At 43.8% G+C, this 26,162-nt stretch overlaps 3 protein-coding genes across 3 annotated transcripts; 1 reads left to right on the top strand and 2 right to left on the bottom strand.

The window, feature by feature from the left end:
• Window positions 1-709: 709 nt before the first annotated feature.
• Window positions 710-8,819, bottom strand: foxo3a (forkhead box O3A). The gene is made up of 2 exons (XM_034562663.1): window positions 7,379-8,819; window positions 710-2,011 (listed from the first exon to the last, which is right to left on the bottom strand). The coding sequence occupies exons 1-2, from the start codon at window positions 7,952-7,954 to the stop codon at window positions 731-733; spliced, it is 1,857 nt and encodes a 618-aa protein (XP_034418554.1). The 5' UTR covers window positions 7,955-8,819; the 3' UTR covers window positions 710-730.
• A 386-nt stretch (window positions 8,820-9,205) lies between these two features.
• Window positions 9,206-15,914, bottom strand: afg1la (AFG1 like ATPase a). The gene is made up of 13 exons (XM_034562683.1): window positions 15,779-15,914; window positions 15,447-15,658; window positions 14,787-14,838; window positions 14,583-14,684; window positions 13,968-14,098; window positions 13,773-13,872; window positions 13,147-13,205; window positions 12,980-13,062; window positions 12,794-12,864; window positions 12,568-12,668; window positions 11,580-11,720; window positions 11,374-11,484; window positions 9,206-10,520 (listed from the first exon to the last, which is right to left on the bottom strand). Exons 1-13 carry the CDS (start codon window positions 15,906-15,908, stop codon window positions 10,383-10,385), a joined length of 1,431 nt encoding a protein of 476 aa, XP_034418574.1. The 5' UTR covers window positions 15,909-15,914; the 3' UTR covers window positions 9,206-10,382.
• Window positions 15,915-19,739: 3,825 nt separating this feature from the next.
• Window positions 19,740-22,006, top strand: LOC117751127 (sex comb on midleg-like protein 4). The gene is made up of 7 exons (XM_034562701.1): window positions 19,740-19,970; window positions 20,410-20,539; window positions 20,646-20,846; window positions 21,044-21,205; window positions 21,305-21,526; window positions 21,612-21,760; window positions 21,881-22,006. Exons 1-7 carry the CDS (start codon window positions 19,740-19,742, stop codon window positions 22,004-22,006), a joined length of 1,221 nt encoding a protein of 406 aa, XP_034418592.1.
• The last annotated feature ends 4,156 nt before the right edge of the window (window positions 22,007-26,162 follow it).

Below are 26,162 nucleotides of genomic sequence, written 5' to 3'. Positions count from 1 at the left end.
ATCTGTTCGCATCCTGAAAACATTAACCTCTACAGATTGATATTTGGTGACTGTGCATCAATAAGGGAGAGAGTGGGGAGGGGGGGGGGGGGGGGGGGGGGGGGTTTAACATTTTTGCCTCAAAGAAACGTTGGGAGAAAAAAAAAGAAGCTAGTCAAGTATCCTCCACTGGAACGTAATGGTCTAACATTCTCTGCAGCTTTTTCTGTAAACAGGCTGTCAATCACAACGGGCTGACAGCTGGTTTGGCAAAAAACGGGTTTTTTTTCGGGTTCAGGTATGAAAGGGTGTGAAAGATGAAGAAAAGCACGGTGAAAACAATAATTCATCTTCAGTTTCCCGCGTCACTTCGTGACACTGCGTGAGTGATTCCCTGAGACTAACACGAGTTGATGCTTTTCATATAGTTTTTTAACAAAATGTCCTGTACTTCCAGTCTGTTGTTCACAGCGCCCCAGGCATTGATCATTTTTTAAAATAACTTTCCCCCCCCCCCACCTCCCCTTCTCCTCTGTGAAGACACCGTTGTGTGTCTCGGACACTTAAAATACAGTACCAAACTGAATGCCTCACGTTAAAAATAATAGGGAAAGAAATACTACATGAATACACCTTTACATACTCTCTTCCCTCTAATTGTACGACGCAGGTCAAGGAATCCAATTTACATTAATCCCACCCCGACTTCTCTTATTAACCCCCCCCCACGCGCCGCTCATGACCGAGCTCCTCAGCTTGGCACCCAGCTGTGAGGCGAGGTCTGTTTCGAGAAGCTTCCTGGATTCCTGTTGGCGTTCTGAGCGGAGGTGAGGCGAGAGTCGAAGCTGAGGTCCAGGCAGTCTGCGTCCATCAGTTCATTGCGGATGATGGAGTCCATGTCGCACTCCAGACTGCCGTTGAACACATCGAGGTCCAGATCGCCGGACAAACCGGAGCCGAGCTGCATAGAGGCGTTCTTGCTGGGAGACTTCAGGTGCGGCGGCTTGGCGGCGGCGTCTTTGTCAGAGGTCGACAAGCCAGCTTGCCAACCAGGCACTGGAGAGCTTTGGGCCTCGCCGGCGCCGGCGGGTCTCGCCGACGCCGGGTCTTTGCGGAGCAGCATGGCGTTTCGGCGGGAGTTCTGCAGGGCGATGGCGGTGCTGGCCTGCGACATCAGCGGGTCGGACTGCGTGAGCATGACGTTGCCGGGGCTGTGGGAGTCCAGGTTGAGCAGGTCCTGCAGGGTCTGGTGGTCGCTGAAGTGCGAGATGCAGGAGAAGGTGGTCTGCTTGTTCTCCTGGATGGTCTGCATGGGCGACTGACGCAGGCTCGTGATGGACGGCGGGCTGAAAAGGGGGCTCGGCCCGTAGCTGCCGGCGGGGCTACCCAGACCGCTGCCCGAGCAGCTGAAGGTAAACACTGAGCTCCCCTCGCCGTCGTCGACGCTTCCTTCCTCTCCGGGAGGAGGCTGCTGGGACGCCGTCAGGCTGATGTTGTCTAAAAGGTCGTCCATCAGGTTGTCGGAGAGCCCGTCGTTGAGGTTCATGGTGCCCGCCAGGTCAGAGAGCCCCGCGGGCACCGTGGACGGGGACATGCTGCTGGGGCTGGAGTACAGCATCGGGGAGAGGGGCGAGTCGCCGTCGGGCACCTCGTCCAGCTCCAGGTTGGCGAGGATCGGGGACAGACGGCCGCTCAGTGTGCTGGCGTTGGAATTGGTCCGGGAGCGGAAGTCCGTCCAGGCGTCCAGCTCGTCGCTGCTGCGGGAGGTGGGACTTCCTGTCCATTTGGAGAGGCTGGAGGAGCTCTCCGAGCTGCCTTCTTGAGCCGCCTGCAGAGAGGCTTTCTTCTTGGTGGCGCGCCCTCGGGCTCCTTTGATGTACTTGCTGTTATCCATGGATACGGCCCGTCGTCGGGGAGCCTTGCCTCCTTTCCCACCTTCAGGGTTGACCATCCACCAGGAGCTCTTCCCCGTTCCTTCATTCTGGACTTTCACGAAGCGGCTGTGTAGGGACAGATTGTGTCGGATGGAGTTCTGCAACAGAAAAAATAAAATACAAATTAAATGTGCGTTCTTCCTGTGGAGCTAGTGAGAGCTCATAGAAACTAGAGTCAGATTCCCCGTGTGCCTCAACATACTGGGTCACTAATGCAGATTCTGATATGAAATCATACATCCCGACAATGGGGCAGCTGGGTTTTGTAAACATCTGAGGGACATTTTATTTGGGAGGTAAATATGTAATTATTAAAATGTATTTCATGACCTTGGAATCAGCAGCTATCAAAACAATTTGATCACAAGGTCCATTTAGTGTCCGTTCTGGAGCGTCCGATCAAACCACACAAGATGGACTTTGCCCAGTGGTCCTGGCGTCGTGGATGTTCAATTTAACTTTCAATCCCATCTTTAAGTCAACATGAACAAGAAGTTCAGAAAATTAAACATCTACAACTCCGTGAAAACTGAGCGTCTGCTGAGGAAGATCGTGAGGAACCCTCGAAAGCTCCAGAACGCGTGTGGCCTTTCAGATACAAGTCATTTTTTCACCTTCGTTTTTGCTACCAAATAACTAAAATTTTTGTGGCAACGTCCACATGTTCCCAGAAAACTAATAACTTTGAGTACAATTATATTAATAATGTCGACGGGATGAAGAAAACTACCAAGAGACCAAAAGGTGTAATAAACTATATAATCCTTCAAGACATAAATGGCCTCTGTGGGGGCTGTCAGATCTACGAAGTTTGTGATAAAGAAAAGAATTCGCCAGATAAAATGTTCTTAACTTTAATTAGTTTTTTCCTGTGAAATACTGGATATTTTCAACTCTTCAGGCCTCATAAATCCCACTTTAGTTGAAATGCTCACGACCGATAATCAAAAATGTTGTCCTTCTCTGTCCTGGAGGTAGAAAGTTAAGACTTTCAACAGCCAACACTGAAGGCTGAAAACAGAAAAAAAGGTTTTTAACCAACTATAAAAACTAAGTGCTGTGAACAACACGGCAGTGACTTATAAGAAACACATCTTCTTTGCACTGTGAACCATTCCTGTCTCTAAAAAAGGTCTACAGGATTTCCCCAGAGACGTTCCCGACCACGTACAACATTAAACAGCTGGAGCCTGCCGACACCGAGTCCCACTGCGGAAACAGAAGAAGAAATCTCTGCAGTCCAAAAGGCCAAGTTCACTGGGAGAGGATTCAGCATGATTCACTTAAGCTTGAATTAACTCGAGTAAAACAAGGTCCTATTTAAAACCCATCTCTCGGAAGATTAAACCAATCAAACACTAAAGAAGCTCAACGCATGCAAACTACAGCTACACAAGGCCGACCGTAACCTTTTCCATATGGATCCCATAAAAGCAGCTGTGAGGGAAGTTCCTCTCCAGCTTTGTGAGAGACTGCAGAGGAGCCTCGTGGGCTCTAAACGCAGTGAGTCAACGACCCACTGACATCAAACTTCCAGCCGAGCTCGCTCTCAAGCCAATTAAAGGATTAGGTCGACTGGCAAACACTTTCATCACTTACAACAAAGCACATGTGACACAGAAATAAAAAAAACTTCAGGTACCACATTGATCTTTTCTGTCTCGTTTCCACCCACCATAAGTTAGATCTCCTAATTAGCTCAGTGTGTTTCTGTACTTTTCTTCCCGTTAACAAAACTCACGAAAAAGACCAAAACAAAAATCCGCACGCTGGTCATTTTTTTTGGGTACTTTCCCACTTCCCTACATAGTGACACAAGGCCATTTGTTCCTACTGAAGACATAACTTGAAAGATGTTTTTCAACATGTTGGGTTATACGAGTGGATCAATGCCACCCTCTTGTCTCTACTGTAAATATGAAGCTGCAGCCGGTTAGCTTAGCACAAATACTAGAAACAGCCATCTTTGCTCTGTCCAGCACATTCAAAGCTCACTAAAACAACATGTTGTATCTTGTAGTCGTCAATATGAAAAGAAAAAAAGAAAAACAAAGTGTAAAAATTACACATTTTAAAACAGAGCAAAGCTAGTCGTTTCCCTCCATTTCCAGTTTGAGCTAGCTAGGCTAAATAAACCGGCTAATGCTAGTTTTCCTGCCAAAATGTCAAACTAGTCCTTTCTAGCAAATATTACTCAAAACACGAGTAGACGCTTTTGTGGAAATTGTTTAACAATTAAAAAAAAAAAGTATTTACAGCAGCAGGTTGGTGTATTTGGGACAAAATCTAAATTAATTTCATACGTTTATAACCTGAAGGCTGGTTGATAATTAAAAAGATAAATCTTTGACTGTTTATTGAAGTGTTGAGAAGAGGAAGCGAGCGCCGGTGTTAATAAAACACAGAGGGGGCAACATTGTTTTTTAATTCATGAATTTCTTCACCTGCGAGTTTAGTATTTATTGTACGTTTCTCCAAAGGCTGATAAATGAAATAATCTCTCAGGTGGTTTCCCATTTTTAAATTTGGCTGAAAGTTTGATTTAATATCCATAAAAACAACGAGACTATATGAAGAATTTAGGAAAACCTAAACTGTTGCTGCAAGGAGACACATTTTAACCCCTTTTGAATGCAGAGGACACACCTCACAAACACCAGCGCTGTTGAGGAGATAATCAGGAGGCAAATAGCTGACTAATGGGTGAGTTACGTGACAGAAAAATAAAGTGGCATTAATCTTTTTCTTCCTCAACATTATACAGCCAGAATTAAAATACACTTCACAATTGTTGACATCTTTGGGTTTTTAACCAGTTGGCCACCTTTTACAACGGGGATCGACAATTTACACGACGTTCCAACATTTGGTCAACTAAACTATCAATAATTTCACCGAAAACATACTTGTGCGATGATTTATTGATAGTGAAAATAATCGCTGCAGCAGAATGGGGGACGCAAACCTATTTTCAGCAGAGTGGCGACAAGTTCCAACTAATCAAACATGAAAAAGTACGTTTGTTCATTGATGTTTTCCTTAAGAACGGACTCACGTGAAGCCCAATTGTACATGCGTCAACTGAGCCGGAACAGCATTAGTCTGTAAAAAAAGCTCAAATTGACAGACTTTATCTTTTAGAAATAAGTCATTAGGAAAACAGGTGACACAATAAAGTTTAATTAAATACAAAACAACAGCCCTGCAATAAACAAATAAACCGTTGTGACTTTTTTGGTTGAGCTTGTCCAGAGGGTTTTCATTCAACTCTGTGGTCTTTTATAAAAGGCCCTAAATTGTACTGTCGCTGTATTAGAGATCACTATATTTCAGCCGGTGGATGAAATAGTTACAATTTGCAACCCAACACAGAACAATAAAACACGTCTTTAGCATTCAATTGACTCAGGTTTCAATACGTTACGCTACACAGGTGATCCTTTTATTGTGTCCATGGCCTGTATACAGGCAGTTCATGTTCGCCGTGGACTGTACAACACAACAGTCCGGCTCTATTCTGGAGAGTAAAACTGTGCGAGAGAGACGAAAAAGCCAAAAAGCTTCCGGAGAGAAAGATCCAGGAGGATGCCATTGCATCTTTAAAAGCTCCAGCGACACGCTGCTCTTTGTGAACGCGGCGCAGGTAGATACAGTAGGAGCCGTGCGGCGTTTAAAAAAAAAAAAAGAAAGATAAATCACAAAGAGCAACTTCTGCAACCCCCCCACCCTCCCCCATGCAGTCACAGCAGCTCTGCAGCACCCTTTGAGCAGAGCCTCCTTCTGAGCGAGGACTGGAGCGATGCCAGTTTAGTCAGGGCCAGATCCAAAGAGAAACACTGAGCTCCTCTCACACTGCTACACACTGACCTACATCATTTATAGTCAGCTGATTGATTCTTGTGGTCGGGGCCACGTGAAAAAAAGACAAAAAAAGACAGTGTGGCACACAGCAAAGGAGGGGGGGGGGGGGTTGTGGTCTGTATATTTTTGTTTGGATTCACAACAGCGAGGAGATTTAACCTCGTGTTGGAGCGGCACACAAAGGTCGCCATTGAAGCCGGCGTGAAGAAGTGTGACCGGTCTGGATTTACGACCTCTCGGTCCCCAACCCGACTATTTTTTTTTCTGCACACAGCCCCTCATGAAGAGGACCACTCTTTTAGGCCGATTGCTAAAAAGCATCTCCTAGGAAATGCTGATGTCGGCACTTCTTCTGAAACCATAACATTAACCCTTTCCTCTGCGAGAACAATATGCATCTAGTGGCAAAACAAGGAGAGAACACAAACAGCAGAAAAAAAAGGTTTTAAGATTTAGTCTCCACAGAATTACACAGATTCCCCCAATTTAAATACCACCAATTGTCTCTGGGTTCCAGTGACACGTATGTTTGTTTGTACAGCTGATAAACTTTTCACATTCCACACTGCTTCTCTGTTTTTGTAAAACTGTGTGTATCACTGAAAGTTTGAATAAAGAATGGCTGATGGTTAAAAAAGCCAACTCCAACACCGTTGTTCGCTTCATTTATAAAGGAGGACTTCCTGTGATTCATGTTTTGATACCCAAAATGAATAATATGCTAATTACCAGGAGTAAAATGTAACAAGTATCCAAAACATGAATGAAAACTGACCGCCACTAATCTCGTGTATTAACTAACTGGCTGATTCTGTGCAGATTAAAATCAGTTATTAGCATCAATGCACTGCTTATATTTTATTATTCCCAAGCAACATGTCGACAAGTTGAGCTCTAAAGCACAATCTTGACCGTCGCTGTGATTTAAGAAAGTCCCAGGATAAAAAAAAAATTTAAAAAAAAGAATAAAATCGTCCTCCATCCTACAGTTGTGCAGGATTACAGACCTATTTCCAGACTTTTGAAACCCCCTCAACCCCACCCCATCTAAATCCTGCAAAGCTCAAAGCTTTCATCACTTGATTCCATGACAGATGAATTGGTTTTCCAGGCTGAACTAATCCTTAAAATCAAACAGAAGCTATGGGCCCCGCTGGAGCTTGTAAGAAGCCCCTCTGCTGCAGTGTGTCCGAAAGTGAAATCAACTTTGCATTGCCGGTTTTGAGTCTCGACTTTCAGACCCACTGCCTTCTTGGTGGTGTGTGTGTGTGTGTGTGTGTGTGTGTGTGTTTGGATTTGGTTTTAGGTGCAGAACTAAATGGTGTGTGTCGTTTGATGCACACACACACACACACACACACACCATTACAACTGTAGCCCTACATTTTGACAAGACACATGGGTCCTTTTTCACCATGTGCTTGTCAGGCAGTCCCACATTCCTCATTTACCTGCTGCCTTATAATAAAACCTAAAAGCATCCCTGGTACACCTGTGTTTGCACCCACCTCCTCCCTCTCTACAATAACCATGGCTGTGTGTCTCGACATGACCACAGAGAGGTCTTTTGTTATGATGTCAGCCACCAGCATGTCACCGCTCACCTTCCAGCCAGCAGAGCTATTGCTGTCGCCTTTGTCCTTGAAATATGGCACAGACCTCACCATCCAGTCATAGATTTGGGACAAGGTCAGCCTGTTCTCGGGGGAGCTCTCGATGGCTTGCGTAATGAGGTCTGCATAGGAGTAGTTGCCCCAGGCGTTCCTGCGGGAGGAGGACTTCCTCAGCTGCTGCGAGGCAGAGCCGCCCAGAGCCGCGGCGGGGGTCTGCGCCGAGGAAGGAGAACCATCGGCGGCCTCCTCCTTGCAGGGGCCGCGCTGGACCTCCACCGGCTGGGAGACGGCGCTGCTGCTGCCGCTGCCGCCGCCGCTGCCGCTGCTGCTGCTCGACACGCGAGACTTAGCACCGTCGCCGCCGGCTTTCTGAGCGTCGCCACCCTCGTGCTCATCGTCCTCTTCTTCGGGGATTACGTCAGTGTCATTTGTTCCGGGCTTGTCCGCGCCGGACTCCGGACGGGGCAGCGGCCAAGTGCAGGACCGCGGCCGCTTCTGGGGCTCGAAATCCGGATCTATCTCCACGTTCGAGGGGGACTCGTCGCCGTGGCGCGGAGCCTCAGCCATGTTAATTCGTAATATCTCGCTCGTTGCACAAAAAAGGGGTTATAAAATCACTCGGGGTCGCATTCCATCAATGTTGTGTGCAGCCTTCCGCGGACGGTTTTGTATTTTACTATGCACGGTACACGCGCGGCGTCCAGCCCGCAGTCCCCCCCAGCACGTGTCCGTATCTCTGTCCCTCCCGCGAGGCGTCTATCCGCAGCACACGGAGCTGATCGGGCTGACCGGCATTGGCTCTTCTCGTGCACGGCCCACACCCCGGCCAACACGCATTGCAATATCACGAAACGCAAACAGGCTAAAGTGAGGGAGAGTCGGCGGAGGGTCTTCTTTTACACGCGCCCGCGTCCTGCGCCGCGATTCCGCAAGCGTGCATGCCAAAGAAAAATACAATAAAAAATAAAAAAATACAATAAAAAAAAAAAAGACTTAGCCTAATGCCACCACATCGGCGTTATCAGTCCGCACACAGCTGCCATCTTGACCGTTTCCTTTGCTCAAGTTCTTTATCATCCGCGCGGAGCGCTGCCCGTCGCCTGTGCGCTGCGCTGCTGTCCAGAAACCATCAAGGCGGTGATTGCGCTCTCAAGGTCCTGCAGCTTGATTTAAAAAAGAAGGAGAAAAAAAAAAAGAAAAAGGGGGCGGGTGCGGGGACTACTGGAGAAATGTGGCGTGGCTCAAGCCCTAGCTTACAGGAACATAACGATGCATTCTCGCCGCACGTCTCTGTGCGCGTGGAACAGACCTGCGCGGCGTCCTCCGGGGGTGGCCGCCAGCCCGCAGACGCTCTTCGTCCAATCTGCCGCAGCCGCTGCGAACCGGTCCGGGAGAAGGAAAAGCTCACGCGCCGGCCCCCACTGGACAGGCTGTGGAGTTAAAGTGACAGTGTTGGAGATGTCCGCAGGCCAGTGACATCACTCGGTGTGTGTGTGGGTGGGTGCGCGCGTGCGTGTGAATGCGCGCGCACGCCTTTTTATATGACCGGAGGATTTTAAGAAGACAGTAAAAAGATGAAGTCATCTCCTGTTATTTGATTTAAATAATAGATTAAGAAAAATAGTCTTTTTTTAAAATATATATATAAATTACTGAGAGCAGGAAGATGTTGTGCAAGTCTTGAATATTAATGTTGCTGCAAGATGGAAGCGGCAAAGACCATAACCAGGATGTTTAGAAATGAAAAACTGAAGACAGTTAATATAATTTTTAAAAAGTAGTTTTTTTAATATATATTTATATAACTATCTCCCACAGCTTGTTTCAAAGGATTATCCCCATTACTGGGAGTACAATTATAGTGGATACATACTGCGTCCTTTATATGCATCTATTCATCTGTTGAATTAAAATTATAAAAATGTATCCACTGAGTTACTTAGTTCTGACTGTGAGGTGTTTGCTGTATACTCCAACACACATACAATGCCTGCCCTGGTTGCAACATTAATAATACAGTAATGTAACTTTTAAAATATGACAAATGCCACACGTTTGCCATAAAAAGGCAATTGTTGTGAACTGCACATTTTATTTATATATCAGTTTTAATAGAGAAGTTGGATTAAATTAATTAAATGTACTTTGTGTCACAGTTAACACCCACTGACACAGTGGACCTGTTTTGTTGTTGCACATTAAAATATAAAAACATTTGTAATTCATAATTAATTGTTCGCAAAGCAATTAGAATTTGAAGATGTTTCTCTCTTTCACATCCCACACTACTTTTAATTTAGTTTTTCTAAGACGATGTGTATTTAATAAAGAAAAGATTCATGTAAAAAAAAAAAAAAAAAAAAAAAGGAAAACAGTTAATCAACCAACTCCCAACACTTAAACCGGTGTTTGCTTCATTTATGAAGATGGATACATATTATTGGGCACTGTAAGTAATATATTAACACGTACCGGTTTCTTTTTTTTATCCACCAAATGAAAAATGCTGATAACTGGAGTCAAACGTTATTGTTCAGTGGATCATGAGAAACGCTTCACAAGCACCGTCCACATAAATCATGAGAAATAAAACAGCTATAAATCTCTGAATCAATCTGCCGCCTCTGCTGTATTCAGACTCTCATTAGAATCATACACAACTCATTGATGTGCATTATATTTCTCAAAAGCGACCAGATTAAAATGTCCTTTTAAATCTTCATAAAAGTCCTCCGGGAATCCATTTCCAAAAGCCGTCCAGCTCTTTCCCACAGATTGAGCAAAGTGTTAAAAGCAATATGACGCCATAACGTCGACTATTAAAAATGATCCAGGAAGTGCAATGTCACAATAAAGAAGGCCTTAAGGAGTTCAATAAATATTCCCTGTACAACATTTGAGGTCCAGCTGGGTCGATGCCGGAGACGACGAGCAGGAGAAGCACCCGCTGCTTTTGGCCGAGGGGAGTCCAGGTCATGGAGGTTGCGCAACACGGTCACGCCTGTGATTTAGCGCTTCGGTCTCCTTCCAACCAATATTCTTCTGTCTGCATCTCCGTGAGGCGAGACACGGTCCTCTGGAAGGCGAACATCTCCTCCTCTCCACTGAAGATGGCCAGACTGCTGGCTTCATCCTGTCCAGCGACAGGGGAGGACAGTGAAACAGTTGAACAGAAAAATCACACAAATATTTGTTTATATCATCTGAAAACCTTTATGCTTTCAGGAAATGAGGAAGAGAGCGAGATATGCAACTAGGGTCGACCAGGTGGACCCTCAACATTTAAAAAAAATATTATTTACAGCTGAAATAAAAAAAATGTAAAACACGGAAATAGAAACTTGATGCTCTCCGCCTTCCTTTTTAAAAACAAAAGTACCAGCATCATGAAACAAATGACGATAAGGCGCTACAGTATCAACAAAATGACACGAGATGGTATAAAAGTTATATTTTATGTTTGTCTGTTTATTAGTTATTTAATAGAATATACCAAAAACTTGTGATGAGACTTTGATGAAATTTGATATGAAGGAAAACCTGTAGATTTGAGTTTCTTAAAATTGACATTTTGAAAGATTTTTTAAATTATTATTATTTTATTTAAAAAGGAACTGATACATTCACTTTACATTATCAGACCCATGTGCCCCACTATTGTCCATCACTACATCTACTCTAATGCCAAACCAAAATGAGATGCAGTACTAAAATGACCGAGACTGGATTCATTATTAAAGAAGTACATTTAGAGGAGGGCTTACTTGAGTTAAGACAGAGTAAGTAAAGGCTAAAGTAGCGACTAAGACGATTTCCCACTGACTGACTAACTTCCAGCTGTGTTTTAAGCTCCGTTCACTGACGGCCGACCGCCTCAGTCGGCTTAATCATCTACTTTACGACGAAAAAGTCCACGCCCCAACCGGGAAGAAAGAAAAAAAAAAAACGTGTTCAGTTTGGAAAACAAGGAGTAGGAGCACGCTCACCCTCGTCAGCCCCAGATCGTCCATCAGAACGTGGCTCTCGTGGTGGCCGTCGTCGCCGCGGTGCACAAACAGATCGTCCAGTGGGTGGTCTGCAAGAATCACCACCCGCACCTTCAACGACACACACACACTTGTTACAAAAAACACCCGGGACAAAAATGACGTTTCGGAGAAGGTCATGCGTGGCTGTAAAGAACGCAGTGTACCTTGTGGTCGTAGAGGGCGTCCACGAGCGTTATGAGCCGCCTGGCCTGAGATTTCTTGTTCAGCGTCAGCAGAGGAATGTGTCGTATAAAGATGGTGTCGAACAGACCGGACATCTCCAGGTAGTCGCTGGCCCCTAAAGGCTGAAACATTTACATTCAAAAAGTGGAGATGTCACAATGACATTAAGCCTCAAGAAAAGCAGGAGACAGTGGTTTGAGTGGCTGAATGATATTTCTGTTATCTAAGTTTTAATAAACCTGCTAGTTTACTAGAAAACCTGTAGCTGCATGTCTTTGTATTCATTTGACCTTTTCTTGGAATTGCTTCAGCCACCAAAGAGCCACTTGTGAGTCAATCATTTAAAAAAAAAAAAAACTTATTTTTAACTCCAGGTCGAGTTCTGTGTTTCAAATAGGTTGAAATACCAGGAAAGGTCATAAACCATAAATCTGTATTTTTCTGTGCCACCGTTTCTGTTATTGCATCTCATATAATGCAATTGTGACATAGCTTCAGTATACAATATGGGACGCTACCTTATTGTGTGGATTTTTGACTGTCACAGAATGTGGTAGCAAAAAATAAAGAAAATAGATAGACGTGTGTACGTTTCCACCATCAATCTAAAATCTGAAGAAACGCATGCATTGAAAATGATGCGCGTGACATGCAGAACCATCTTCGACACGAGGCATTTACTTCCCTGTGGGATGCCTCCTAACCACTCAGCTATCAGGTCACCCAACAGGTAACTCCCTTTTTAAATAATGGACATTCCATACAACAATAATATGCAGACAAGTGAGTGCAATTGTTCACCAACTACAATGTGAGCAAAAGCCTGATTGGTCCGATAAAAAAAAAAAGGCAAAACGTGATAAATATAATTTTAGCTTTTATGCATATTTATGTCACAACTGTGTCATTGTATCCATCACATAATATCTATATTTAAAAAATAAAAAAAGGAAAGTCTGAGAGACTTACTCTGTCACAGAGCTCCTCAAACGTGCAGTCTGCGATGGTCCCACATGCTTTGTTCAGACGGACTTTCCTGTTGTTAACATTCAGAACTCTTGGTCGCGTTACTGTGGAGAAAAACAGTGTGTGAGCCCACCGTGTGATATTAAAGAGTGTCATTTAGGTGGTAATACATACAGAGTGACAACCACATTACATTTCAGCTGTAGAATTAAGTCAAAAGTCCACTTACTGTCATTTTGCTTAAAAGCCAGCTCATCAAACTTCTTGTCCAGCGTTGCTTCTACATCCGGCTCACTGGATCTGCAGTAAAAGAAACATTAAGAACACTAAAACATGCATACAACAGATCAAAATACAGCTTGAATACAACAGAACAAAATACAGCTCGCAATGACCGACTTCGTGGGTTTCTTACAGGAAGTAGAGTTTTCCAGCAGATGGTCTGTTCCTTCTGCGGTAATCTATCCCAGAATCCAGACGGAGTGTTTGGCAATACGTCTGCATGCGAGAGACAAACAATTAACAGGAACATTTCAAATTTAAATAAAAAAAAAAAAATCTGATTTCCGTCTCCTTTCTCACCTGCAACACAGCAATAAACGGCACAAAGTTGACCCTCTGAAGACCGTTTTTATACAAGTCTGAGGGGAGAGAGTGGGATTAAAGACATTTTTTTAAAAGACACGCCTGCCAAGTTTTGTCGTGAAATTTGTCGTCTTTATATAATATTAGTGTTAGTTAGATTAGTTAGATTTTAAAATCATAAGGAGTTAACTGTATCCATAAAAGAAAAGTTCAAAGGAATCTGGACGCACACGGACGTCAGTCTGAGGTAACAAGTTGTATATGGAGAAAAAGGCAAAGAACATTGAGAACAGTTGTGACAAAAATGAGCGCAAATAACAAGGTTTTTGTCTGGAAAATCTGCTAAAATAGACAATAGACTGCTTTGACATTGGCAGTAGACGAGTATGCCCTTCTGGTTTTCATCTGTTTCCATCACTGATTATCGGAGCTTGAGCCGATAAATACTTTGACTATTGCGGAGTTATTTGTTCCAAGAATGAAGGCCGAAACGTGAGCTTTCCCACTGCAGACGAAAGCCAGATGTTAGTGGGTGTACGTTTTTGTCCAGTGGGAAACGGGTCAAAGTCCAGAAGAACAGGCTCTGAAGGCATTTGGCTTATTCAGGATATGTTGTTACTTACCTACAGGGGGACGATTAGAAGTGGCCACAACAACAACGCCGTTCAGAAACAGATTCTCAAAGAGCTGCTTGAGAATCATGGCATCAGCGATATCAGTCACCTGAAATGGGTGTTACAAATAAATTAAACGTTGGGTAAAGCACAAAGTAAATACAGCCGGACTCCTTTTAATGTCTACATCCTGTCGAAAATTACCTGAAACTCATCAAAGCACAGGAGACAAGCTTCCCCACTGATCTCCTCTGCAATTGGAGCAATGGGGTCATAGGATTTGGCCATTTTACCCGCTTTCCTCTTTGGCATGCTCTGTTTCAGTCGATGGATCCCTAAAAAAAATAAATAAAAAAGAGCAAAAACGTGTCTTGACTCAGTCGGGTAGGTATAAGTAAGACGGAGGCTTGATTTCCATTTTGAAGGAAATGGGAGGAAGCCAAAAGACAGTGTCCCTCTTTGGTTGCAGCTATTTATGAGGCAGGATTTAAATACACTTTTATTCATGCTAAATGTCACGTTTGAAAAGCTGCTATTTTCTCTCCTCATAAGAACAGCCATCGTCACTAAATGCTTACAAAAGACACAAGACATATGTTGATGGAAATCTGGTTCACTGACAATGTGAAGAAAATGTATTTCCTGGCAAATGCCTCATCCATCTTGGACTTATTCATTCATACATACATTCATTTGTGGCTTCACTCAAAAGGCTTGAAGAATAATTTGCCCCCTTGTGGCTGTTGAGAGCAAATAAAGTCGACTGTGACAACGATGAACATTATTCACACCCTCAGTAGAAACATGAAGGGTACTCACTTTTATGCACGTCCAACATGAAGCCGTGGAAATGAACCCTCTTTTTCTTTTCAGTCTCAACGTATGAATAAAACATGTCCATCACCATCGTTTTGCCTGTGCCTGAAACAAAAAATAGAGCATGTAACTTAAGGGGAAAAACTTTTTCTCTTCTTCTAAAAACCCTTTTTATTTATTTGTGAATCTGGGGCTCATCTCTCTTACCAACATCCCCGTAGATATAGTAACCTTTTGGAGCCTTCGGTTTTGGGAAAAACTGTAAAAAGACAAACAAAAAAACATGCAGGTTCTGGTGTTACAAATAGACCCCAAATTGTCTTGAATTATATATATATATATATATATATATATATATATATATATATATATATATATATATATACACACATATATAAATTATAGACACACACGATTTTTGTGTGTGTGTGTAACAGCTTGTTAAGTCAGTAAATAAAGGATGATAGATAGATAAAATATAGTAGTGTGATAGAATGAATGCACTTTAATTTAGACAGGTTGTGCAGTAATGTAGTAAACATATGTGACAGGTAATGCACATAAACATATATACTATTGTGAAGGTTTATATAAGTTTATGCATAGGTGGGAAAGTAAAGATGAAGATATATACTATAAAAAGGAAGAAAAAAAAGTAGCATTAAGGTAACAAACGAAAACATGATACTGAGGTCGATCTTTCAAAACTTCAGAGGCTGTAATTACAGGTAAATAAAAGGAAAACCCAACGTAATGTGTGTTGGCATAGCAAGCAGCAATAAACTAAAACCTTAATAATCGTTAACAGTTAATTCGTAAAAGAATGAAAGCATCCGTAACCATGGAGATGTTTTCTCATTCCTCTACCTTGGAGAAGAAGGATATCGGCGTGTTGCTGTATCCTCGCAGGGTTTTGTGGAGCTGATCCAGGGTCTGCATCACCGCTTTCTGGTGCTCATCCTCCCGCAGCGACCCGTCTCTGATCAGCCCGCCGTAGTGGTCCAGGGGGCCGCGGAACCCGGCGGGTCTCGCGCCGCTCTCCTCCGCCGCCGCCGCCCGTTGAGCTTCCACCGAGTAACCTTTATTTCAACCACAACAACACACATTAGCTAGCTAGTTAGCTCTTGAAAAACTAGACCACCGGTTAACTCTTCCGACTCGACCACTCATCAACAAAACTCACCAAAAACTCGTCTCACCTCGTCTGTAGGTGTCTGTCAAAGATTTTAGCAGCTTTCTGGAGGAATAGTGTGTTGTCAAAACACACCTAAAGCCCAGTAAAGCTGAGGGTGACATCTTTAAAGACAGCGGTATGTAGCACACCGCCATCTTGGATTCAAATTCCTTCAACGTAACTTTATTAACAAACACGTGACAAACAGAAGCGTGTGTTCCGCGTCGGCCAGCTGGGGGCGACATTTTATTCAGTCCAAAGATATTTATGATATTAATACACAGACAGTTTATGTATTAACAATAATTATATTATATTTTATGGTTCCAGCTTGTGAGGATTTGCTGATTTATATTTTATATGTTATATATTATTGTTAACTAAATATCTTTTGCGTGGACAGTTGAAAACCTCACGCTTTGGGAGTTGTGACAGACATATCACCTTCTTTTTATACTATTTCTTTACACAAAAATATAGACAAAATAATCTATAAAAGTAATAATTAGTCGCTGTCCTAATCCCAAACTTGCGCAAGACACACTATATAATTTATATATGTGGCTATACTATATATATGTGGCATTATCTACTGAAATATCAGCACTTATGAAAATGAATGTCCCATGGCGTTAATTTGGGATAAATATGGAACATATACAACTGTGTCCAAATCATGAAACACCTAAAATGACCTATTGTGTTTCATGTGGCAGGAATAGGGATTGCAGAGAAACTGCACATATTTAAAATAAATGAAACTATAATATTAACTGCTGATTTTTTTCAGCTCTAGCATTATTATTTGCTGTAATACCTAAAGTAACTAAAGTTTAAATAATATATGGTTGCAACTGGTGGCAAGGCGCCAGGGGTGGATGAGATCCGCCCTGAGATGCTGAAAGCGCTGGACATTGTTGGGCTGTCTTGGTTGACACGCCTTTTCAGTGTCGCATGGGGGTCGGGAACAGTGCACATGGACTGGCAGACCGGGGTGGTGGTTCCCATCTTCAAGAAGGGGGACCGGAGAGTGTGCTCGAACTATCGTGGTATCACACTGCTCAGCCTCCCGGGAAAAGCTTATTTCAGGGTGCTGGAGAGGAGGCTCCGACCGCTTGTCGAACCTCAGATTCAAGACGAACAGTGCGGATTCCGTCCCGGTCGTGGAACAGTGGACCAGCTCTTTACCCTCGCAAGATTACTGGAGGGGTCCTGGGAGTTTGCCCAACCAGTTTACATGTGCTTTGTAGACCTGGAGAAGGCTTTCGACCGGGTCCCTCGAGGGTTTTTGTGGGGTGCTGCGGGAGTATGGGATGCCGGACCTATTGGCACGGGCCATCCGGTCTCTGTACGCCTGCAGTAGGAGCTGTGTTCGTATCCTCGGTAGTAAGTCAGACACGTTCCCGGTGGGTGTTGGCCTCCGCCAGGGCTGCCCTTTATCACCGGTCCTGTTCGTGACCTTCATGGACAGGATATCTAGGCGCAGCCAGGGGGCGGAGAGGATCCGGTTCGGGAGTCTCGGGATCGCCTCTCTGCTGTTTGCGGATGATGTGGTCCTGTTTGCCTCCTCGGACCGTGACCTCCAGCATTCACTGGGGCGTTTTGCAGCCGAGTGCGAAGCGGCAGGGATGAGAGTTAGCACCTCCAAATCTGAGGCCATGGTGCTCTGCCGGAAACCGGCGGATTGCTCCCTCCAGGTGGGGGCAAACTGCCTACCCCAAGCGAAGGAGTTCAAGTATCTCGGGGTCTTGTTCACGAGTGAGGGTAAGGTGGAGCGGGAGATCGATAGGCGGTCCGGTGCGGCTGCAGCAGTAAAACAGGAGCTGTACCGGTCCGTCTTGGTGAAGAGGGAGCTGAGCCGGAAGGCAAAGCTCTCCATTTACTGGTCGGTCTACGTTCCAACCCTCACCTATGGTCACGAACTCTGGGTCGTGACCGAAAGAACGAGATCTCGGATACAAGCGGCCGAAATGAGCTTCCTCCGTAGGGTGGCCGGGCTCAGCCTTAGAGATAGGGTAAGGAGCTCGGACATCAGGGGGGAGCTTGGAGTCGAGTCGCTGCTCCTTCGTGTCGAAAGGAGTCAGCTGAGGTGGTTCGGGCATCTAGTCAGGATGCCTCCTGGACGCCTCCCATTAGAGGTTTTCCGGGCACGTCCAACTGGTAGGAGGCCCCGGGGAAGACCGAGGACACGCTGGAGGGATTATATCTCCCGGCTGGCCTTGGAACGCCTCGGGATCCCCCAGAATGAGCTGGAAAGTGTTGCGGGTGAGAGGGAAGCCTGGGTCGGCCTGCTGAACCTGCTGCCACCGCGACCCGACCCCGGATAAGCGGCTGATAATGGATGGATGGATGGATGGATGCAACTAACCATATCTGATTTAAAATAATCGATTATTCTGCAAAACAATTATTGGTTTGGTTTTTAGTGTTACCATTTTAAGATGTATGCCTTCAAATGTCTTGTACAAAACCCAAATATACTCAGTTTATTATTGTGTATGACATAAAAAAGCATCTGCGAAAATATTTTCATTAAATGACTTTAACTTTGCTGCTGACTAGTAAAATAATAAATGAATGAATAAATAAATAGTTTGAGCTCTAACATTGATATCTGCAGTTTGAATAATATGGGGGATACAACTAGCTATATATATTTTCTTTCATGATTATGCAGATTATTTTCTTGAGAATATTCTTATTAAAATAAATTTTAAAAAACAGCAGAAACTCTGTCCTCAGTCTTATTATATCTCCACAGCACTGAGCAGACAAAAAAAAAAACATGGCAGACAACCGACAGGGTGTTACAGGGGCTTACAGGCTTGTTGCCATGACAACAGAGGAGCCCCTCTCTCTCTCTTTCTCTCTCTCTCTCTCTTTCCGTCTCTGTCTCTCTCTTTAATGCACGCGTGCACACACCAGCCCCCCCCCCCCACACACACACACACACACACACTGTCACTCTCTGTCTGTCTCGGTTGTACACACCCGCACTCAAACACACACACTATATATACAGTATTACAGTGGAACCTGCCTTGCTTTGAGATCCGTGCTCAGGAAAAATAGAGGAAATAAGGAGCGTATAGGGACACTCCACATCTGTTTTGGATGGTGAGTGCCTGCTGACCGGTTATTGTTTGTTTACATACTGTATCCTTTTGAAAAGTCTGCTTAAAATAAAGAGACATTTTGGAGGAATGAACCGCCGTTTGTTTATTCTTGCTGCATGGGAGCTGTGCCACATGTTTATTTTCTCCCTGCTGCTTCTTCTTCTTCTTCTTTTTTTTTTTTTTTTTTTAAAGATTAGGGTGGAAGCTGTCATCGTAATGGTAATTCATGGCTGGGTAGCCATGGTGAAGTCAATTTCCCCCTCCCTCTGCCACTGCTGAATGCATTAGTCTAATGAGATGTCTGCAGCCTGTGTGCCCAGCAGCAGCAGTAGCAGCAGTGTGTTAACCAAAAAGGAGACGAGGGAAACGCCACATACAGCAAGAGCAGGATGGCTTTCCCTTCATTGTTAGGGATTTAGCTTTAAAGTCACCTTTAGGCTCCTGGGATTTAAGACAAAAAGGGCTTGGCTCTTGGGCTTTCACAATAGAAGACAGCAGGTAATAGACACCCCCCTCCTCTCGGATTTATTAGTGTGTTATCCGTGCAGGATGGAGGTGCTGTTTCCTCCACGGCTCATGCATGGCTGCCTTTTGTGTTGTTTGCTTATTATGGTGCTCTGCTAAATGCTGCTTCTCTCACCGCACTGCACAGCTGAGTATTCTGCAGTCTCTTAGTATTTAGATGGTGCTGTTGTTCACCGTTGCCAAGCCATTCTGCTCCCTCTGTGTCTGCTCTAAAATGATGCTAATGCTGCTCTCTAATGTATAGTTGGCGAGGAGGAGGATTACTGTGCATGTGCAGGAAGTGCATGTCTCTTTGCATTTCTATAGCTTGAGCTCAATGGTTGTTTCCTTTGTCTCCAGCTCCAAATGAGTGTACCTGCAGCAACGGCACAGAACTCAGACGGCAACAACAGTGAAATGCAATCGGCTGCAGTATCTCCCTCCTTCCTCCCCAGCCAGTCGGGGAAGATACCGGGCAGGAAGAGAGGGAGACCCCCACTCCGCAATGTCGCCAAGATGGATTTTCCAAATCGTTACCCCGAGTCGCTCCCTCCCCTCAAAGTGCCAAAGAAGAGGGGGAGAAAGCCGGGCTTCAAGGTCAGCCACATGAGGGGGGATCTGGGGGGGATGAGCTGTGGTATATGAGTGTGTATGTGTGTGTGTGTGTGTGTGTGTGTGTGTGGATGCAGCGTGTTTAAAAATGCATGTGTACAGAGAAAGACAGACACACCGGCTCCATGCCTTTCACATGTTGTGGGACCCTAGTGTAACAGAGAAAGACTTATCTGTGAGGCTTTGTTCAGCTGTAGTCAAATGGCATGGGCATATTTTTATGTCAAAAGGGGAAGATGTTTTTGTAAATATGTCCGTTTTATCAATTAAACACGCAAAAAAAAAAAATCTGCATATGTAGCATAAAATCCACAGTTTTATATAGATTTGGCGGCCTGATTATTCCACCACTCCCCTCCATGCACGATTTAGTAAATAACTGATATGCCTGAAATAAACAATGCGATAACTTCTTCTTCTGCAGCTCAAACCCAGGATGGTGATGACACCGTTGGCGATCTCTCCGCCCAGCAGCACCCCTGAGCCCGATATGAGCTCCATTCCTCAGGATGCCGCCACCATCCCCCACTCTGCCACGCCCCAGGTGCTTACAGGTAAAACACTCTTAACATCAGATATCAGAGTCAACGTCTTTACGACCCAGTCCTGATTGGCTTTAAAAGACACATCATTAAGATAATTCATGCATCTCTTCTCCAGTCTGTATCTACATCAACAAGCAGGCCAACACGGGCCCCAACCTGGACAGGAAGAAGATCCAGCAGCTCCCTGATCACTTCGGACCCGACAGGCCGTCGGTGGTGCTGCAGCAGGCCGTCCAAGGCTGCATCGACAGCGCCTTCCAGCAGAAAACGGTGTTCACTCTCCTCACGCAAGGCTACGGGGGAGAAAAAATATCAGGTGTTGTACAAAGACCTCCCTCAGGTGTTGCTTTCTATTTGTTTAAAAGCTTATTTCCCCCACCACCACCACCACCACTTTACCTGAGGTTCCACTGAGTATAAAAAACATGCATTAGTAAAGTAGTTTAATGACCTACTTTGCGGCGTCTGAACTGGGATGTTGTTTCAAGCGGTTCCCCTGCTTTGCTTCTCCAGCCACATTCGATGGGAAGCAGCACCTTCTCAGCCTCCCCGTGGTGAACAGCATCGACTATGTGCTCCGCTTTCTGAAGAAGCTCTGCCGCAGCTTGCACTGTGAAAACCTCTTCAGCGATCAGCCCATTACCCAACACAGCGGTGGCTCCTACCATTCAGATGGTACGTTTAAATAATAATAATAATAACTATACGTTTAAAGCTCCTGGGCGGATATAATCCCATTCTTTGAGTTGATTCTGACTCTCATCTTGTCCGTAGCTGAAACGTCTATGGCCGAGGACTACCATTTAGACCAGTCCGACGGCAAGCGCTACTCCATGGACCCAGGCGATTCTGCTTTCGGCTCCATAAGCTCGTCCTACTCGCCAAAGTCCTACGGGTTTCGTTCGTCACAGCAGTTCACGAACGGCTCGGCCTCCATGAACATGTGCAGACAGTCGTCCACCAGCCCGAGCACATTCCCAGAGAGCAACAGGACGGGTGAGAAGTCATGGAAAGACCAAACCAAGATTCCTGCGATGTTTTTTTCTTTCTTTATGTTCATGTATTTCCTTTGTTCTCCCAGGAGGTTACAGTGCAGCTTCAGAGTCCCAGGACTCCAAACCTCCACCCAATAAGGACCCAACCACCTGGTCTGTGGACGATGTTGTCTGGTTCATCAGGGATGCGGACCCCCAGGCTCTCGGCCCCCATTCAGACGTCTTTAGGAAACATGTAAGTTTGTTTCCCATTGTGTTCTGGACAGGATGTTTCACCTCTGATTTAATGAACGTCCAGTGGAAATCAACTTGGGTCTGGTCGACCACGCCAACATCTCGTTTCTGCTTCCCTCAGGAGATCGACGGAAACGCTTTGTTACTCCTGAAGAGCGACATGATCATGAAGTACCTCGGACTGAAGCTGGGGCCGGCCTTGAAGCTTTGCTACCACATCGACAAACTAAAGCAGACTAAGTTCTGAAAACCTTCTACTATGTATTTCCCTTCTGTGAATCCAACGATACATTTGAGAACGGTCTCCAGGTCTGTGAGAGAATGGGAAGCGAGTGGGATCCCCAGGAGTGAGATGCATCATTTCCTTTCCTGCTGTAAAAAGGATAAAAGCAAATGGTTTGCCACTTTTACAGATACTTTAACTTCTTTTTGCTCAGAATGAGGGGGATTATGCGTGAAAAATATGCTATAAGTGACGTAAAAATCCAAGAAAGCAACACAAAGAGTGACACATTCAGGTATTACAACTTCATCTTCAGTCTTTTATGAAGACGTTTGTAACCAACATAGGCATTTTAACATTAGAAGGGTGTGATAAAAGTAGATAAGTGTAAGTAGAGTAAATGTTAGGTTCTCCAACCAGCAGTTTATGTACCATCACCCTGGTTGTAGTTGTTGTAGGTCCTTGAGTTTTTCTTTTACAGCTAACACACTATAAAAAAGATGGTTGAGCTAGGTTTTCACCTTAAGTTAGCACTCCTTAAACCTGCAATAACTGAGTTTATTTCACATTTGAGGGCAGCGGAAACAAGTTGTGAAAACAACATGGACATATCATCACCTTTTAAGTTGATGTGGCTAACCTTTAGCCAATAGTTGCTTATATACACGCCAACAGTTATGCAGCAACTCTATCACACCACGTGTTTCTGGCCACGTGTTTCTGGTCACCTGATGAATGTAAATCCAATTGTAACTCTCTTTTATTTCTATTTTGGTCTCCACCAACTCCAGAGGGAAATAGCTAGCTCGTTAGCTGCTAAGTGCTCCACGATGTTCACCAGCTAGTCATATTGTCTGTATCTGCTGTTTGGTGCTCAGCAGGTAGCGTACAGGTGTTGAGAGCTTTGTTACTGCCTCTCTAGGGTGCTTATAGGGGTACACAGGGCGTAAAATACATGTATAAGAGAGGCCGCCTTACAAGGGTGGAACGAAAGAGGCAAACAATAAGTCAGGTGAAATACTTAAGCAGCAAGAAGGAAGATTTATTGACAGTTTATGGATTAACAAATGTAAAACAAAAAGGCGTCAGGGTCTCTAAGGCCAAAACAATAAACCAAAACCCCCACGCTAACTAGAACATAACGGTCACACCGGCCTCAGAAAACAGCTGCCGGCTGTTCTGAGATTAGTGGGAATTAACCAAAAATAATAAAAGTCAGACCGGGCAGCCAAGAAAATGACCCGCTACAGAGATATGTAAAAGAGGAGCTGCAGAGTCAGGTGATAATTCTCTGTTTTACATTCACTGATACATTATTATTAAAACATAATAATAATCAAGCCGCTTGTCTTGAGCGGAGAAACTGAATGTTCAAATCTGGTTGGATGAAGGAGGGACATTTTCCACTAAAAGGACACACCTGAAACCCTTCTCTCTTCCCATTGGCTCGCAGACCCATGGGTTCTCCGGTTGGGAGGACCCTCTTGGTACATTTTGATGAAGATTTCCACGATGTCACGTCGTGATAATCACAAATTCACCCCTCTCTTCTCTTACTTACTTACTCTACTTCCAGGCACAGATTTTAAACTAAAATCAGATTCAGATGAGATTGTGGAACGCATTCCTTCATACACGTTAACATATTGTAATCAGTAAAAGAAGGCCAGTATAAGAAAGTGTTTGTCTCATAAACCTTCACATATGTGTGTGTGTGTATATATATATATATATATATATATATATATATATATATATATATATATATATATATATATATATATCTCCCTATAGGATCTCATGTTTACCAAGCTGACAACATATTTATAACTGTGAGAAGCAGTGCATTACTACACTGCTTTTTGATTGAGAGAAAATTGTTTTGATACTATTTTTTCACATTACTGTGTAACAAAAAAAGTAATGTTCCCATTGGATTCATTTTTATTATAATTTAATATATTTAAAAACACTTTAACCTAAACAAAGCATAGCCTACAAACAGTAGAAAGACAGTAGCTCTCTTGGTAGCATATATAAAGACAAATGAGAGCATTGTGAATGTGATATATTTATGTTTCAATATGCAAGATTGTTACATGCCAATTATCTCCATCGGCTTTTCGTGTATACTCATGAGAGCGTCTTTTTAAATGCATATGTTTCTATCAAGCATCAGTGTTGATAAGGAAGCTTTCAAAAACACAATAACAACTTAAATGTCACACTGATTAAACGGCCATGTAAATGGGTATATAATATAGTATTGCTTTTGTATGCCACTTTTGGTGTACAGTATGCATCCTTTTTTAATCAATTAACCTTTTTAAGTGAATGCTGCTGTAAAGATATGACATGTAAGCCATGCCTAGTGAGATCAAACTGAGGTGTTTTATTTTGAAAATCACTATGAATAAGAGTTTTAGAGAACGCTGAGCGGATCAGTCCTCTATGCTGGTGCTACAGTTATCTATGTATTTAACTGTTTGCTTTTGTGTTTGTGAGGTGTAAAGGAAATCATATGTGTATACTGTACTGTGAGCATTAAATTAAGAAATCATATACTCAGAGATTTGCGTGACACTTTTCATCCCTCCGCCCCCCTACTCTCAATTTTGACCCAGCAGGATGCAGCCAAGGTTATTTCTTGTTTTTACCTAAATTTAAATGAGCCCAGAATTGGATGTGGGTCCACACATCTGAGAATTATTTTGGCTGGGAGCCACATCTGTGCTTCACCGCACGTGATTTAACAAAGGTGACCTAAATCTGTGGCTCCCAAACTGGTGTCCTCCAGGGGACCTTAACAGCCTCTTAAGGGGTCTTCCTAAATCAGGAACAGAGTCCCTTCTTTACTATTACTCGTTGTATATTAGCATCATTAGCACTGCACATTATATCTAATTCTGGTCAAATTTCAGCAAACCTTTAGAGTCCTGTGGACCAATGCCGATCTATTCAGATCCCCTTTGCATGAAAATACTGTGGGAGTCTGGCCTGGATCGTGTTAAATTACTAAAATATGGTGTGATTTTAGTGTGGATCAATATGTGCTGCATTGACCATCGCTGTACACTACATTATCCCAGGTTTGCTGTGTAACATTAAAGAAATTCTTTAGGAATGTGCAACATATAGCTATCAACATATATAAAAAAGCTGTAATAATAGTTCCACATTTTGGAGGGGAAAAAAGCTAATTTGATACCACTGTCAAGTTTGTCCGGTAAATATGAAGCTAAAACATGCGGGTTAGCTTAGCATACAGATTAGAAACATGCGGGTTAGCTTAGCATATTAGAAATGGGGAAACTGCTGGCTATATCCAAAGGGAGCACCTCTTAAGCTCACCAATACACATATTATATTGTGTTTGTTTAATCTGTATATGCAAACCAAAATGTAAAAAACGACAAGTTGTGGTTCTAGGGGAGGATATACAGGACTATTTCTTGGCCTGGAGCCGTGATTTCCAGGAGTTTCCGCTGGTTGCTTGACTGCTTCCATCCAAGAGATATAGTCCAGTGAGTTGCAGGCTCTGTGATTTAGGATAAATCTTTTTTAGACTTTTTAGATCTTCACGCTGAGAAATTAGCATGAACGTAAAGATAATTGTAGACCTGCTTTGAAGAATAAAATGTAAACATTTTTTTTAATAAATAACAACATTGGACGTCTTCTAGCGTTACCTGGACTCATGGCCCTTCACACAGTGAACACGGAGGGGCCCCTGGCTGGTTATCCAGCTTTTAGTTTTAGTAATTAATTCCATTATTATTCACGTTCTAATGACAATATAACTAAAATAGTTCACCCCTTAGGTTAAATTAATCTTTAATTTAATGAATGTAATTTCCTGATTAGTTCCAGTGGATTATTTGATTATTTAAAAAAAAAAAAAAAAAAAAAAAAGTATTTCCTGCTGATGAAAATTTCTGGCATGCTCATCCTCATCACGGTGAAGGATCCGGTTTATAACGTGACAGGATCCAGCTGAAGCCCAAAGCCAGCAGCAGAGCAACAGTGAACTTATCATCAGGCTGTGATGCACACGGGTGACGCCGCGCTCCTGTAGTCGCATAACCACAGACTGGCGTGGGATCGGTCCCTGCTGCGCCTCATCTGGAATAACGTCGGGAAAATACAGACATTTCATTAGCGGGGTGTTTGTCATTTTAAG

This window comes from Cyclopterus lumpus, chromosome 22 (assembly GCF_009769545.1).
Source record: "Cyclopterus lumpus isolate fCycLum1 chromosome 22, fCycLum1.pri, whole genome shotgun sequence".
In the NCBI taxonomy this organism is placed as follows: domain Eukaryota; kingdom Metazoa; phylum Chordata; class Actinopteri; order Perciformes; family Cyclopteridae; genus Cyclopterus; species Cyclopterus lumpus.
The sequence above is the reverse complement of the archived record's forward strand: the minus strand, read 5'-3'. Positions and strand labels throughout refer to the sequence as shown.

Coding starts and splice junctions, on each gene's coding strand:
- foxo3a (XM_034562663.1), bottom strand. CDS start 7,954: ATGGCTGAGGCTCCGCGCCACGGCGACGAGTCCCCCTCGAACGTGGAG. Junction 2,012..7,378: donor ATAGCTCTGCTGGCTGGAAG/GTGAGCGGTGAC, acceptor TTTCTGTTGCAG/AACTCCATCCGACACAATCT.
- afg1la (XM_034562683.1), bottom strand. CDS start 15,908: ATGGCGGTGTGCTACATACCGCTGTCTTTAAAGATGTCACCCTCAGCT. Junction 13,873..13,967: donor TGTGCTTTGATGAGTTTCAG/GTAATTTTCGAC, acceptor CACCCATTTCAG/GTGACTGATATCGCTGATGC. Junction 13,206..13,772: donor TTCTAATCGTCCCCCTGTAG/GTAAGTAACAAC, acceptor CTCTCCCCTCAG/ACTTGTATAAAAACGGTCTT.
- LOC117751127 (XM_034562701.1), top strand. CDS start 19,740: ATGAGTGTACCTGCAGCAACGGCACAGAACTCAGACGGCAACAACAGT. Junction 21,206..21,304: donor TGGCTCCTACCATTCAGATG/GTACGTTTAAAT, acceptor TCTTGTCCGTAG/CTGAAACGTCTATGGCCGAG. Junction 21,527..21,611: donor CCCAGAGAGCAACAGGACGG/GTGAGAAGTCAT, acceptor TTGTTCTCCCAG/GAGGTTACAGTGCAGCTTCA.